This window comes from Corapipo altera, unplaced genomic scaffold (assembly GCF_003945725.1).
Source record: "Corapipo altera isolate COAL_440 unplaced genomic scaffold, ASM394572v1 70, whole genome shotgun sequence".
NCBI classification, from domain to species: Eukaryota; Metazoa; Chordata; class Aves; order Passeriformes; family Pipridae; genus Corapipo; species Corapipo altera.
In genome coordinates, this window is record NW_020884911.1 from 6,027,917 (window position 1) to 6,043,614 (window position 15,698).

The window sequence follows — 15,698 nt, forward strand, 5'->3', positions numbered from 1 at the left end:
GGCAGGGAGTAGAGTTCTCCATCCAAGGAACACTGACACCAGTATGTAAAACTTTGATTGTGTAACTAATTATCTAGAAAGACCCTATGAAACAACAGCTGGAGAAGATTAAAGCAGGTGGATTTGGGTCTTGAAGAGGCCACTGCATGCCAAAACCCACTACAGCGTGGGATTATCTTTCCTGGAATGGGTTCAGGAAAAATAACTCTCCTTCAATTAAAATACACCTGAGATCTTGATATGAAAGGCTACAGGTTGCTTATTGCTGTTTTCAATATACTGAGTCAGAATTTTCAAGGGTAGAAGCCTACAGGAAGAGTTCAAAGGTAGAGTGTTTGTGCAGGAATTGAACACAGCCAGTTTCTCTGCTTTATTAACATCTTGCAGGAGGGAAAAGCAGACATCTCTGGAAGAGGAAAACAAACTTTTTTGTTTCAGAGAGCTGATAGTTTTACTGCCTCTTTCACTGCAGGATAAGGTCCTCAGCTGGTATAAACAGCAGAGCTCTGTTGAAGTGCTGGAGCTGTGCCAGGTAAAGCCATCTCAAGATGAGTAGTCAGGATACCTTCCTGCTGTCAGATGCCAGAGCAGCTCCTCCCTGAGAGCATGTGATAAAACTTCTACTGAGTCTGTTACTCAAAGTGGCTCTCCTAAAAAGGTTGTTGCTTCAAAGAAATTATGAGCAAGCCACTATCTTTTATTATTTCTGTCTCTCTTGCCCTCTCTTTGTATTTTTCCTTCAGCCAAACCATATTAATTTTGAGCTAGAAAGCTTTCTAAAAGCCTGCAGAAATTAATGAGGGAAAGCCAGCGGTATGCAATGATGCATGTCAAATAAAAATATAATCAGCATTTTTCCCAGAATTGCCAACACCTTAGGACTTCACAGCAAACCAAATATTTTTAAAGTGGCGCAACAAACGTAAACTTGAAATTTGCCAGCAGTAGGTGGATTGCTGATGCAGTAAATTCTGGTTTTCTTGTACCATCCAGGCAATTAATCCTGTACTTCAAAACAATCCCAATAAGCTGGCTGTGTATGTTCCAAGCAGTGTAAAGATAATTTGGGAAATTTGAGAATCGTTTATCATTCATTTTTCTCTCTTTCTGTCCCTTCTTAATTCAGCTAAGAATATGTAGAGGCTTTAATAAGGTCGTTCTCTGCCTTAGCTTAAAACTCTGGAGCACTAGTGGGCTTAGTGTTAACCTAGGGAAGGGTTGGTTTTCCAGGCTGTTTTCTCCAAACATATGCTGTGTTGTGGTTCACATATTTTATGGAATATGACTCTCTGGATATTCTGCATACTGTGCTATAAGCTCTTTGCATAGACTGTAAATCCTAGAGGATTTTGCAAACTAAGAATTAATTAACACATATAGTTACTGTCTAGGCACCTGATCCTCTGATTAGTGCCATACAGGTAAATTCTTACACTCACATAGTTGCAGCATATCCTTTTAGCTCAAGGGTCTGCTCTGCAGATTCTCACTCAGTAAATAATAAAGTATGCAAGATCACAGCCTTAGGAATCAAAGAAAATACTTCTAAAAAGCAGTGTCTTCGGTTAAACATACCACAGTGAATTTGGACTAAGATCTGATTCTAAACTGAATTCACCACTCTTAATCTGCAGTGTAGGGGGAAAATTGGACCAATGTAAAAAAAAAATAAAAACATTTTGCTCACATCTGCCTCCTTATCTGGCATTGGAAGGTCCCATAAAGGGATGAAAAAGAGCTGAAATACAGCTACGAACTTTAGGGGGTTTATTGCTTTTATTGGGACAGCATATAAGATGGCTGTGTATATAATGTGTGCCTGTAGTCTTTGACCACAAAACTGAACATGAGAAAGGAAAGTGTTGACACTTGGTAAAGAAACAGGTTCCTCCCAGCCACCCACCCACGAATACAATGTGTGTAGCAATCGTCTCCTAATGTGCTTTTTTTCCCTCCAGATATATGTGAGCGCTCTGATCTTTTATTTGGCTCTTTAATGCATCCCTGCAAATAAAATGAGCGTTCTGGGATGTTGCTAAAAAATTCAAGTGGCTCTTTTGCATCAACACTGGCTGGCTTGAAACAAGCTCCACAGGGAGCCTCGAAGGGGATCCCTCCCACCACAAACTGGTTGAGGATATAGAATCAGGGAGGGAAGATTGGAAAAGGAAGAGGTGTTTGACTTTGGGGAGGTTGCCTAAGCCTCCTCTTTCAGCTCTAATGTTTCCTTTGCTGTATTCCCCTTCTTTGGAATCTAAATTTCTGATACTGAAAATGAGTAGAGACGAACTGATCAGCTCTGGGCCCTGCGCATATGGTTTGATAAATAGGGAACAGCCCGGAATCTTGCGTGGCTGACACTGTGTTTCCAGCTTTGTGGTAAACAGCTGAATAGAAAGAAGGCAGCAAGTCCTCAACTGCACTTGCCAAGAACATCTGCATTTGTGAAAACTTTCCCTAATTGAAAATCTAGTAGTTTCAAATGCTCTCCAACTGGGAGGTTGGAAACTAGCTTAGGGGCTGCGAAGATAGCAAGAAACAGCAGTGGTTTTGAGCCCCCAGTTCAGGTCACTCCCTCGCCCTTGTCCTTGTAATTTGGGCGTTGAGGAGGTGCTAATAACATCTTTACAAATTCTAACAAGGGGAAAAGTCTCTCTTTAGACTTCAGCCACATTATCCTGCAGTTCTCTAACTCCCTTTCCTTGCCATCATCTCCCTTCCCCTCCTCCTCCTCAATATTTCCTCCTGTTTCTTGAGATCTACTACACCAAAAATATTTTTGGAAATACCACAGACTATTGTTTTTATTAGTGACTGGAAAGCTTTGTAGTAGGATGCTTTTGTGTTTCATTTGTTTTCCTTGCTCTGACACAGCTGTTTTTGTTTTAGCAGCATTAGAGAGATGGTTAAACTATTTGTGGCCTTTTCTAATCCAGCAGATCTCTTCCACTGCATGCTTTAAACTGAATGACTGAGACTGTAACTAACAGGTTGTCTGCATGGGCAGTTTTGTGCATAAAGTTACAAACGCACTGGTTTTATGAGATCTTTTAATTTGCTCAAGCAAAACACTGATCACTGTGAAGCAGGTCCCAGTTTCCCTATAAATTTCCCAGCCAGAACACTGACGGAACCTTGACTCGGGAGGATGCGGAACAGATGAAACAGTAGATCTTCTTCAAACCTACACAAGAAATGATTAATGGAGAAGAGGTTTATGTAGCTGTGCTGATCCCCCACCTCAGCCAAGAAGGAAAAGGAAGAAAAGCCAGGCAGGGGCAGAATGTGGTCTGAGGACAAATCTGCCAAAGGTAGCATGTAGCAGCTACAAATGCCTAACTGGCCTGTGTGGTTACACAAAGCAAGATGGGAAATTAGGAAACAGGCATCCAGTCAGAGAAGGGTGACAGCAGTAGGTAGTAAATGAAGAATGAAGCGAACGAAAAGTAAAGTAAAATGAAAAAGTAAATGGAGAGTGAAAATGTAATTCATCTGTGCAAAGGCATCTTAAGAGCAAAGGGAAGAGAGGAAATTAGTTGTACTGAAGGTTTCAGTGCTCATGTCTAGTGACACAATATAGGTGATATTGAAAGTATGGGCTGATGAATGGCACGAATATGAAAGCTAAGAGTGTAACTGTGTCCTGCTAAATCCCGATCTGACCACGCATTCCTGCCAGTTCTGCTGGACAGACATAAGCTGCTGCACAGCAATCAGGTTGAGAGACCTGGTCTGCTAACAGTGGTTGGGCAGTTTTGTTTCTGGCCAAGTGACAGACCTGGTTCTATTGGCCATGTGTCTTTGTGAACCGAGGGCTGACACTGGGGAGCCATGTGGATATGGGGGAGGTGGCACCATCCCTGTCAGCACCTCACAGCACTGGAAAAACAGCACGTGTATCAGCTCACTGATGAAATATAATGCAGGCGGAGTGGTGAAAGGATATAGTATATCTCCTACTTACAATAACGTAGAGAGTGGCTCTTCCCTTTTTATGCAATGGGTTGGTGTAGCGCTAAATCTGCAATTGGGAAGCAATTGCATTTGTCAGAAACCACCTCCTTAGTGGCACTGCAAAAGAAAAGACTGAGATGTCTTTTCAAGCATGTTTTTTTCTCTGCTGTTTCTTGTCTTTTTCCTTCATTAAAAATAATTGCTTTCAACTCTCCTGTCAGTTTTGCTGGGGGTCACATCCATGGATCCATGACTGAATGAGGCCAGGGACAATGCAGAGAACAAATCCTGTGTCTTAAAGTCTTGAATGACTAAAGTCTGTTGCCATATGATGATATCAAGATAATAGTAGCAAGAGAAGAGGACAGAGAAACTGAGCAGAACTCAGTAAGGGATTGCATATGTAAATGCATATTAGAGTAACTGGACTTACGCTGCATGTTGGTATCATGCAGAAGATCAGGTCTTGTATAATAACAAAGTTAATCATGTGCTTTTCCTCTATCCAGAAAAAATTGCAACAAAAGCATCAGCCTGAGCTGAGCCAAAATGCAGTATTTTATGCTTTAAGCTTTATTGCAGTCACAGAATAAAAAAACCAACCAAACAAACAAACATGCAGAATTAGCTAAGATATAAGAGGACCCCTGTGGAATATTGTTAATGAGAAAAGATATTGGCTTCTGTAGGCATTGGTTATTCACCTTATAGTCCATTGAGAAAGAACATGTTCTACTTACATGTCCTGTGTCTACAGAGACATATGACTACTTCTCTGTAGGAACTGGTTTACCTCACAAATACAGGAGTATCAGTCGTCCATCCCACAATGCCAGAATAATCAGTGTAGTTACATTTAGCTCATTCCGTGTTTTTCTTCTCCGTCAAATAGCAACATGTACCTTTCAGCCACACTGTTACCCACAGCCCTGTTGCCTATTTGTAGATTCCAGTTATGATCTTTGCACTGACTTTTCTCCTGATTGGCTCATTTCAGGGCTCCAAAGAGTGCGCCAGCTGGAGAAAAACACAAGGTACTTCAGACGAAAACTGCATGAAATGGGCTTCATTATTTATGGCAATGATGACTCGCCTGTTGTCCCCTTGCTCCTTTATATGCCTGGTAAAATAGGGTAAGTACTGAAAAAAACCTATTGGCAAAACCAACATTATTCAGGCTCATAGGTTATTTGGTGTACACTTTGGAAAATGTAGCTCTGTGTGGTAGATGCTTCCTGAGAAAACATGCACTGTTCAATTCATCATTTAGTTCTGTTCTCTTTTAAGTTTGGCCCTAGACTTAATTTTGAGTTGTTCCAGTGTTCAGAATTTTAAGATTTTTCTCTTATCCTTTTTTAACGTGGTCTGGAATAATACATTTGGTAACATTTTTAATTTGGATTTCTTTTACTTTTTTTTAATTTGTAGTCATTAAAGGAGACACATTGCCTTTGATGTATGAATTGGTTTGGATGGATGTTCTTTTCCCCCATCTGATCTTTGAATGGTCTTTGCATGTTTTACCACTCAGTTCCTCTCAAGCAGCACTTGTGCACTGACTTGGACACCCAGACCAGGAGTCAGTGGTAGTATAATGTAAAGGGTTGAGCTGTGGGGAGTATTTGCAAGGACTTAGCATGACTGTGTGCTCCAGGTCTCATATACACCACAAAAAAAGCTTCCTAACTGGCAGAGTAATTGTAAGAGCAGATAAACAATGACACAGATTGTTTTATGCCTGTTGATGTGCAAGAACCAACCTCTCATGCCTTCCAGAAGCCCAGCCTCTTCCATGCTTAGGGGCTGTGAATGCCCACATTTTGATTTGCACTCAGAGCCTTCCAGTGACATAAATGAATAGTGTGTCTATCCTGCAGTGCCATCTCTGCCATCACACTTCTAGTATTTGACACCCACTGGGCTTCATGAGCTGCTAAGCAGCAAAGATTCTCAGTCCTACTGGTAAAATTCTGGCTCTTAAGGAAATCAATGGGAATATTATCATCTGCTTCACTTGAAGACAGGATTTTACCTATTATACCTATATCATTATTATACATGGATGTTTTCTCTCTGTGTCAGTTATTGGAGATAATTTACTTTTATGGGTTTTTTTTCTTCTTCTCTCCTTAGGGCTTTTGCAAGACGCATGTTAGAAAGAAATATCGGGGTGGTCGTGGTTGGGTTTCCAGCTACTCCTATCACAGAATCCCGGGCTCGGTTTTGTGTGTCAGCTGCACATACACGGGAGATGTTAGACACGGTAAGCACAGCAGATGTCCTGCCAAAATTAACTTCAGATGCAAAGGAGGTTGGGAGAAGCTGTACCTCTGTTACTTTGAAACTCAATAATTCATTTTTACATTTGTTTTTCTGGCCTTGTCACTTGATCTTTAAAGGCATTGGAACCTTATATATTTTACTTTTTTAAAATAAATTATGGGACAGTTAACTTGTTACGTTCTTGTATTTCTACTAGTGACCAAATCTGTCATCACTAATAAAGACCTACATGAAGAGCACAGCAAGACAAAAGTTAAATGCTAGGTCAGAACTATCAGAGTAGGAAACCTGAAACGATATGGAAATAATTGAAAATCAAGTTTTCCATAACCGTTATCTTCACGTGTTTCTTGAATTGCAGAAAGTATATAGGACAGCCCTGGGGGTACAGGTGGAAATTGCAAACAGTATTTGGAACTGTTTGAACCTAATTAAGTTTAATTGATGCTGTCTGGCCTGTCTCAGTTCTGTGTCTTTCTCTGATATCAGCAATAGCATTAGGAGTATGTTGAGACTTCCATCGTAAACCTCCGTTCCAACACAGTCAGAAATGTGTTTAAAATAAACTCTTTGAGATTTTCCATCTCCCTTTCTTGCCGAAGGTGTTTCTGGCCTGGCTTGAGATACGTTCTTTCATTCTCAGAATAAGCCACCACAAGAGGCTTAACAGCAAATTTCAGGCTTTCTTTTTCCTCTCTTTGCACAAGTGTGATGGTCAAAGCAAAAAATCTGTGAACATGGAAGGCATTTGAGTTAAAAATGCCACTCCTTCATGCAGACAAGCACCTGTGCCTGCAGAGAGTTCCTGGCTCTGCATTTGCATCCTGAGATTCACATGGATCTTGAGGCTGGAGCCCTGCCCTGCTGACCAACTCCCACATCAGTGTAGATTGCTCTCAAACAACATCAAAAAATCTGCCTTGCATATGTGCAGCATAAAATTCCTTCTGCTTTTAAAGGTGCAGTAGTTATTAGCAAGGTACAATACCATAAAGACAATATTTCATAGGACAGGGCATAGCCGTTGTGTTGGTCACTGTAAGCTTTGGCTGCTGTGCTGGGTGGATTTTGGTTTATGTAACTTATGTTAATAGGCGATGACCTTGATCTGGAGATTAATCTCTTGAGGTCACTGCTTTGATTTTCTTCCTCTCCGCGTGCTCCCAAATGTCAAGCCCAGTACATTTTTGGGCCATCATTTCATGTTTATTACCTGGACATTGCTGCTTCCTGGTACCACTGGAGGTCTGAAATGCTCCACAGTTGTCACTGAACATGCTGTGTTTCTGCTGCAGTACTCGTGGCATTCTCTAAATGTCCTTACAGTCCATGGAAATGCCCTGAGCTGAATTACTTGCAGATGGAAAGCTTTTAAGACAAATGCTTTGTGAACATGCCTAAACCCAGGGTAACAACAGGTAACAAGCATAATGAAAACATTTCCCTTTGGCAAAATTTGTTTTGAATCTCAGCCTGGAACTAAAGAGGAAAGATCCATGAAAGGGCAAGCTCCCAAAAATAACTTCCTTAATGACCTGGAAGCTATCTCTCTGCATAAACCATTACTAAATTACTTCTTTTTTGTTCATGAGCTCATTTTAGTGGCTTAACAGAAACAGGCTCAAAATCAAAATTGCTGTTTTCTTCCTTGATGCCAAAAAGTTGACTGATCTTGAATGTGGGTCAGATGCTGCAAAACACTGAGCTGCCTCTCTGTGGTACAGAGTTCCCTGTCTATTTTTTTAATTTACTGAGAGCTGGGAACACAGCTCAGCAAATTGCATTTACAGTATTAATTAATAATAATATTAATTGTGCCTGTGATATTAGTCTAAGATAATGGAATGCACTAAAATCATCTTGAACTATTCAGGCTATTTATGTTGATTCTGATCAGCACTGTGGGCTGAGTCCTAGCTGAGAAAATGCAGTGGCAACTCCACTCCTTGGGAGCTATAGGCAAATATTGAAGCATAGCCTTACACATTTATTTTGCACAAGCAAAGATAACTTTCTGTCTGGGTTGTTATATCTCTGTGTTTTTAGAAAAAGTACTTTTTTTCATCTGTGCTCAATTAATGTACTTACTAACAAACCATAACCTACTGAAGGAGTAAATTCTGTTCTCACAGATGCTGTTGTACGTCTGTGACTGCATTGATGTTCACTACAGTGGGATGAATGCAAAAATCGCCCATTTGTCCTTTCAACTTTCTTTAATTGATGTTTTTTATAATCTTGTTCTGCTGTAAAGTAGAGGTTACTAGAACTTCATTTCTTTTCCAAGAGAATTGACAAAGTAAAATGGTCTTACAGGTTTTGAATGCTCTGGATGAATTGGGTGATTATCTTCAACTGAAATATTCCCGGTATTCCAAGTCATCTCATCCTGAACTGTATGAAGAAACTAGGCTTGAACTTGAAGATTAAGTTTTCCGCCTCTGAAGAGAACATTATGACGCTATGAAAGGGCGGAAAACCCGAAAACTGAAAAACACGAACGCATTTCTTCCCTTCTAAGGACAATTTTTATTTCTCAGTTAATTGAAAGGAGGGGAAGTTCGGGTGTTGCATCTCGTTGTATCAGATTTCTGTATTCAAGAGACTGAAATATTGATACAGATTTGCCTCCCCAGGAGATCTGTCCTTCTTATGGTATTTTTGATGCAGGATGAATGCATCCATTTTTCAAGTTGCTAGCCTACAGCTTTTGGTATGGCCCCTTTTTATGAAGAGGCTCCAGATAGTCTTAATTGTGACTGAAATAATAAAGTTTAAAAAAATTAATAGATTCCAGTGTAATATAGCTGAGCTTTATCAGTGAGACTGACTTTTATCTGTTAAAGAGCATAAATCAAGACCTCGGAGTGGACTGCTACAGAGGAATGAGCAGAAAGTGATCTCTTTTACTAAGTTGCACTATCATGCATTTCTCCAAGGACAGAAAATGTTAGAAAAAGATTAATGCTGAGAACAAGAGAAGTAGCCTGATCAGATCGTGTGTTTCTGATGGCAGATTATGGGAAAGGGAGAATGCCTCCACCCATCCACAGACCTTTTCTCAGCTGCTGAAATGCACTCTAAGCTTTGAATTGTACAGAAATTTGGGCTTAGACATGAACAGAAATGCTTTTGTGCCAACACATTTGACCTACAACCTATCCCATCTTCTCCCAATGTAAGTTCTTCAGCAGGGCTTGTTCCCTTTTCATGGAGCAGTAGTAAATAATTTTAATAACCATTTAACTTTCCCGTAAAAACCTTGATCAAAACAGTCAGATACTTGCAGTTCACAAACTGCAGATGACATTTATGGGCCCATTCCTAAGTTTCTTGAACTACTTATGGGCCTAATAAATTCACTAACAAGTACATAATGCTGAAGCTGTTAGTTATACAGAATGTGAAGTTCAATACCATGAGCAGTTCTGCCACCTGTTAAACAGAAAACTCCATCATTTCTATGTGTGCTTAAGTCATCCATGTAATAACATTTCTTGAAATATTCTTGTCTGTTTTATGCATGTCAGGGGTTGTTTTATTTGTCCAGTTTTTCTGAGTCGTTTGTTTTTCAAATAATTGTTGTATCATCTGAGGGGGAAGATGTGCTTGTCCCCTTGTCCCCTGCCTGAGTGACAATGCTCAAAGCCACCTGAAGGAGTTGTTAAAGCGAACAGTTTCCCTGCAATGCCACAGCAGCATTATCCTCAGGCTTGTGTGGGCTGAGTTGCTGGAAGGAGATTGGAGGCTTTTCCCTTTTTTTCTTTGCAGCATTGAAAAGCAGTTCTGTAGCTTTAAGAATGAACTCCAAACAATTCCACGCTATCAAATGTCATTGTAAACACATCAGATGAGAGATGTTTAGCTTTCTGTTGCACAGATGTACCACACTTTCATGTACTCTTGAAAGCTGTGGTGTAAACTTAACCCACAGCTGCAATATTAGATTTAAGAACAGAACAATTAAATTGTGGAGTACCAATTACACTATATTACTCCCTGCTTGTTAAAGCAGCTTTCAGGATATAACCAGGCTGACTGATTATGAGGGCCCATTTTTGTTGGATTTTTGTTGTTGTTGTTGTGCAAGTTAATAAAAATCCAGTGGTGCTATAACTTTAAGAATTGATTACAACACATTCCATAATATCAAGTGTCGGCTTTAGTAAACATATATCAAGGGCTGGGGGAGGACTAAATGGTGTGTCATATGATTCTTCACTTCGGTAGACGGACTTGAAAAACATTGCAGAGGTTCAGGGGAACTGTGTTTGTGGATAAGAGCGAACTCACTGTATAAATAATTAAATACTCAAGCACAGGACAAGGAGAAATTAGGAAACATGAACTTTGAGTAACCTGGCAATTTGTGATGTACAGCTTTGTTACATGCAGAGTGAGTGCACTTAAACTGCAAAGGAGATGGGATGAGAAATTTCTGCAACCTGCTCCTGGAGGAGAAGTACTGAACTTGATCTATTGCTTTTTGATCTCTGTTACTGAACATCTGTGGCCAGATCCTCAGTTGACTTCTGACCTGCCATCTTGTGGTATAGGGTCATAGTTTATATTTCAGCAAACATTATTACACATGCTGTTGCAGGCAACACGCTTTTTCCCTCAAAGAGAGGCCTGAGATTGATTAAACTACAGAGTGATCACTTTTTGTACCCCTATAGGGGAATGTTTTCAGCCTAAAACTGAATTCTTCCTGCCCTCAGAACATTACTCTCACTCATATTAAGGAGACAGGACAGCTATTTTTCAGAGACTGTCAGCTGATTTATTACGTGCCCTCTTCTGATTTCTTCCATCCCTTACATATTAGAGAAAGTACAGACTGACTATCCCTGGGCTGGGGAACAGTTAGGGAGAAATCTCTGTTCCACTGGTGCAGTAATAAAACTCGCAGGAACTTCAGTCTTTTAGATTTTCCCCATGAGGCTTAGTTACAGTCTGGTGCTTGTTTTTTCACCAGCATGGACTTTTTCCTGGTTTACATCACTTTTAGTAGATTTAGAGTTGACCAGCATTTGGAAACTCTATTCTAGCTAGTTTAAGAGAAAAACTGATAGAGTATCTATTAGGCAATTAACACCTCTAGCATAAGGAACACATATTTCCTAGAATGTGCTCCATCTTCAGGCATGCACATTTTTGGGAAATACAGCTCCCTGTAATTGCTTTAGAAGGTCTTGAAGAAGAATTGCCTTCAATAAATAAAAAAAAGCCCAAGTTGTCATGTTTTAATCCAGTGGAAACACAGGTATAACTACACTAACTTTTTATTGACAAGCTGCATCTCGTTATCTTACATAAAATCTTGATTGACCTTTATGATATGAGAGGACTCAAGAGTTTCTGTTTGACAGAGTATCTGAATTGTTTGCCCTTTCCTGTACCTTTATCCCACCTCATCTTTTAGAAAGTCTCAATTTCCTGAGCTTATCAAACTTGTCAAGGTGGTTCCCCCCACCACTGCTCCTGTGTCTTTGTATTGTTCTCTCTGTTCTGATGTTTCAGGGAAAGCACACTGGCAGCTGCAGAGGACCTGAAGTGCAACAGTTGGCTTTTTGGCATTGCCTCACTGCCTGCTTTTCCTGGTATCCTCATCAGCTCCTACAGACTTTAATCTTTCCTTTTCAAAGAAAAATTTCCTCCTGAAGGTGTGAAATTTCTGCGCTGAACCGAATCTGAACTGCCCGAGCTGTTGAGCCAAGAATGGGCTTGTTCTGTCATTTGTGCAAGTGTAGACCAGGTTAAGTCTTGCTTTGAAGTCAATACTGTTATTTTAAGGCCAGTACAACTGTGAGAGGAACCTGTCAGCGTGAGGTGAGCTGCCTGCATTTATTTCAGAGGGGTTTGAACACTCTTGTCTCTGGACTGTTTCACAGCTGCTGCTCTTCACAGGGGACCAAGATATGGAGTGGATTTATTTAAGGTAGGACTTCAGATTTTTTTTTTTAATTTTATTTTATTTTTCAAAGTGTGTTTGGTTGAAGGTGTATCACGTTTTTCTATGTCCTGACAGGGAATAAAGTAGTGATGTAAGAAAAGCAGTCTGTGCTAAAGGTGTTTATGTACTTTCTAGCCTCCTTAGAAATCCAATTGAGATTCTCCAGTATATGATCTGCCTTTTATTTGTGCATAAAGTTTAATTGTTCTTCAAATTAAAACACAGATCAGGACCAAATTTTAAAGAAACCACAGCACCAGCTGAGAAATGGCAGATGTCTTGCAGGTATTGGCAGCTGAACATTTGAACCTCCAGATGCCTTGAAAAACAGTATCTAGGTGTTTCCCTCATTTACTCACACATCCAGTGTTGTTTGTGCTCACTGCGGATCAGTCACAAGATAATGAGGACTCACTTTATCCATTTGGGAGGCAGAGCTTCAGACCTGTCAAGATGGTCCCAAAACCACCACCCATGTGACCACACAAAATAAACAATTAAGCACCATCAGAGCAGGAGTCTGGGGTCTGAATCAGGGTGGTTGCTCAGCACTTACTGAAGAGGAGAGTGTGTTTCTTTCCACATACATAGCATGTCACTGACAAGTGACATAAAGGAGCAATGATAAATCCATTTTTATCATGTGCTAATCATGTTAAAAGGGTAATGTAGAGGCACAGGAGATGGAGAGACATAGTGGACTCAGAGACTTAGATTAGATCCATTTGTGTGGAAAGAATTTTTTGGTGCAAGCATTACAGGAGTTGTCAAATCTTTTTAACCAGGTGGGTGGAAAAGTGGAAAACATGGTCTTTAACATCAAAATGGTGATTTCAAGGTAGGCAAAGAGAGCTATTGCAGCTCGTGTTACTCCTGTTTGTTTACGAAGAGAAGCAAGGGTAGATGAGGTACCATGGCAGATGACCCTGATACTTGATACTCTATTCATAGAACCTTTTTGGAGAGTCACTTCCAGATGTTTTGCTAAGGCCCAAAAGTGTTAATTGTTATCAATAAACTCAAGTTCCACAGCTTTTGCTGCAGGGGTAGCCAGGGTTACAGTGATGCTTGAGCCACCATCTGTAACGAGCTGTGCTGATGCTGAAAATTGTTCAGAGATCATTCTAGTGACAAGCGTGCACAGCATCACTGATGGTTGGGATGCTCTCATTGGGCATCACTGCTGGGATGCCACCTCTGGGAGTGGCTGTGGTATGGTGACAACAGCCTGTGCTTCTCTGCCAGGTGTACCTGATGTGGCTCCAGGACAGGCATGACAGGCTGTCCTCTTCTTTGCAGATACAGAAGGACATGGGCTGTAGGTCGCTCCAGCAGATGAGTTTCTGGCACTTCAGCTCAACCAGAAGATGTGGCCATGAAAGCAGGACACTGTAGGAAGTCTAGAAAATCAGTTCTCACAAGTAAGTCAAGTACTTGTATAACAGACAGAGAAATGTTGATGTGTGTGTCATGGAGCATCAGTGCTTTCCTCTCACTTGCACTGAAATTGTCTCAAAGAATTTGCTGTGACCATGAGCTGACTGATATCCTGTGAGTGGGCCAACATATTATGTATCCTCCAGTTCCTGGAGCTCAGAACTGATCTCTCATTCCGTGGAGTATTAAGTGCCATCAAGTTTGTTGCTCTTATCTTTGGTATCTGTATTTCCCCTCCCAGCACTGCAAGCAGCAGGTCTGTCTCACCAGTTCAGAGCACAGCATGAAGAGGACAGCTGAGCCTGTTGGGGTCTGATATGACCTCACATGATCCATGGCACAGCAGTGAGTAAGTGTTTCTTGGCACAGGGGCTTTGCTGTGCTGCAGATCACTTCTTGTCTGAAGTGGGTTCCTCATCTGTTTACCTCTCAAGCAGCTGTTCTGGAATGGCACAGAAGTGGTGAAATCAGTGGGGACATTTCAAAAGCATAGCTTCTCCTGTGTGTTTCCTGGAGCCTGCTCTGACTCAAGTATCCTCCTTGTGTCCTACTCTCCCCTTGTTGTTACCACACAAACCTCGTGATGTCTTGGCTCTCTGCTCTGTACAGAAACTGTTTCGTGCATTACTGGGGATCCTACTTTCATGTGGGAACTGCTTTTCTAACAACCCTCACACCAAGGACACAGCTACTCTCAGACAGAGTGGTCAGAACAGGCATGATATTTTTTTATAGTTCCAGGACCATCTATTTACACTTTTAGCATTTCCTAGTGTGCAGATCATCCTGATACAAACTCTCTGACTCCCACTGCACACTCTAATACCCATGTTTTAAAAACTGCTTGGTGAACCACTGTAACCTGTGTATTAGAGCTCTGAACTGGATACAAGAGACCCAGTTCTGATCTGCCTCTGTTCTGCTAAGTAATTACAGATGACATACATTAGCATTTCTTGCCTCATTTTTATCCCTTTGTAGCACTGTGATAGTGATTCTGATTTGTTTGTAAAACAATAAGTTGAACTGATGAGAAGAGCTACAAAAGAGTGAAGTGTTGTTATTATCTGAGTGGTCTTTTAATTTCTGTATCTCAGAATGTCTCCATTAATCCTGTAAAAGTCATGACTATTCTGTTTACCAGACTTAGTGTATGAGACAGTACAATGATGAAGACTAATTATAAATCACAGAAAAAAAATTCTGGAAAACAGATTCCTTTAACGTTTCCATTCTGTGCAGGCTTTGTCAGTGTCTTACTAAAATGATGCCAGTTGGATTAGAAAGCTTTTTAAAATGTGAATCTATCTTTTCAAAGATTTGTAGCCAAGCCTTTCCAGTTTGTTAAAATGTAATTAGTGTCTGCTTGTTAATATGATGTTCATTGATTTTTAAAGTACACAGACTTCAAAGCTAGAAATAAATAAATAAAAAGAAGATAATTCAAACCAGAGTGGAACAGCTCGGACAGTTTTACTCTTTTGCCAGGATCCCAAAGCTGTTGTGTTCAAACAATGCCACAGTTTGAGTGGAAATGTGAAGATTAAATCCAAACCCTGCATGTCAGCTTTTTTGCAAATGACTATCCAGGATTTCAATAAAATGTCCAACCACGACAGATTATGTTGCAGGGATTTTTATTGCTTAACAACTTGTGATAGTCTGCCGTTTCTCTAACGTGTGTTATAAACCAATGCACATAGCAAGGATTGCTGAAATTTTGGTACCTAACTCTGTTAGGCTCTTCTGAAGAATAATTTGAAAGGAACAAAAGAGGAAAAGGTTCCAAAGAAGACGGATGATTGCAGAATTTCCCATTGCACATCAGTGCAGTGTGGCACAAAATGGTGTTTCATACACAGGTATGAAACCTAATTTGACTGCAGTCATGGAGGAAATGATACAAGCACTAAAGAGGAAGGTGGAGGTAACTTGAAATTCAGGGAGGAATTCAAAGATGTGATCCTAAGGAGACAGCAAAAGCAATTTTAGAGCATAATGCTTGGATAAGAAGTTGGTCTTGAGAAGAAAAAGGTGGAAAGGGATATGCAAGGGACAACCCTATCCA

General features: G+C 40.5%; 1 protein-coding gene across 10 annotated transcripts in view; it reads left to right on the forward strand.

Annotated features, from left to right (window-relative positions):
* Positions 1-15,698, forward strand: part of SPTLC3 (serine palmitoyltransferase long chain base subunit 3) — a 125,356-nt gene that overhangs the window by 87,673 nt on the left and 21,985 nt on the right. For 8 of the 10 annotated variants that reach the window (XM_027653950.1, XM_027653958.1, XM_027653952.1 and 5 more), the window contains 3 exons: positions 4,952-5,087; positions 6,088-6,217; positions 8,554-10,331. In XM_027653950.1, coding sequence (XP_027509751.1) covers positions 4,952-5,087; positions 6,088-6,217; positions 8,554-8,667 — 380 coding nt within the window. In that variant the 3' untranslated portion in view covers positions 8,668-10,331. Of the gene's footprint in view, positions 1-4,951; positions 5,088-6,087; positions 6,218-8,553; positions 10,332-12,131; positions 12,179-13,492; positions 13,615-15,698 lie in introns of those variants that run through there. The other 2 variants (XR_003529434.1, XR_003529435.1) reach the window with 1 other exon arrangement.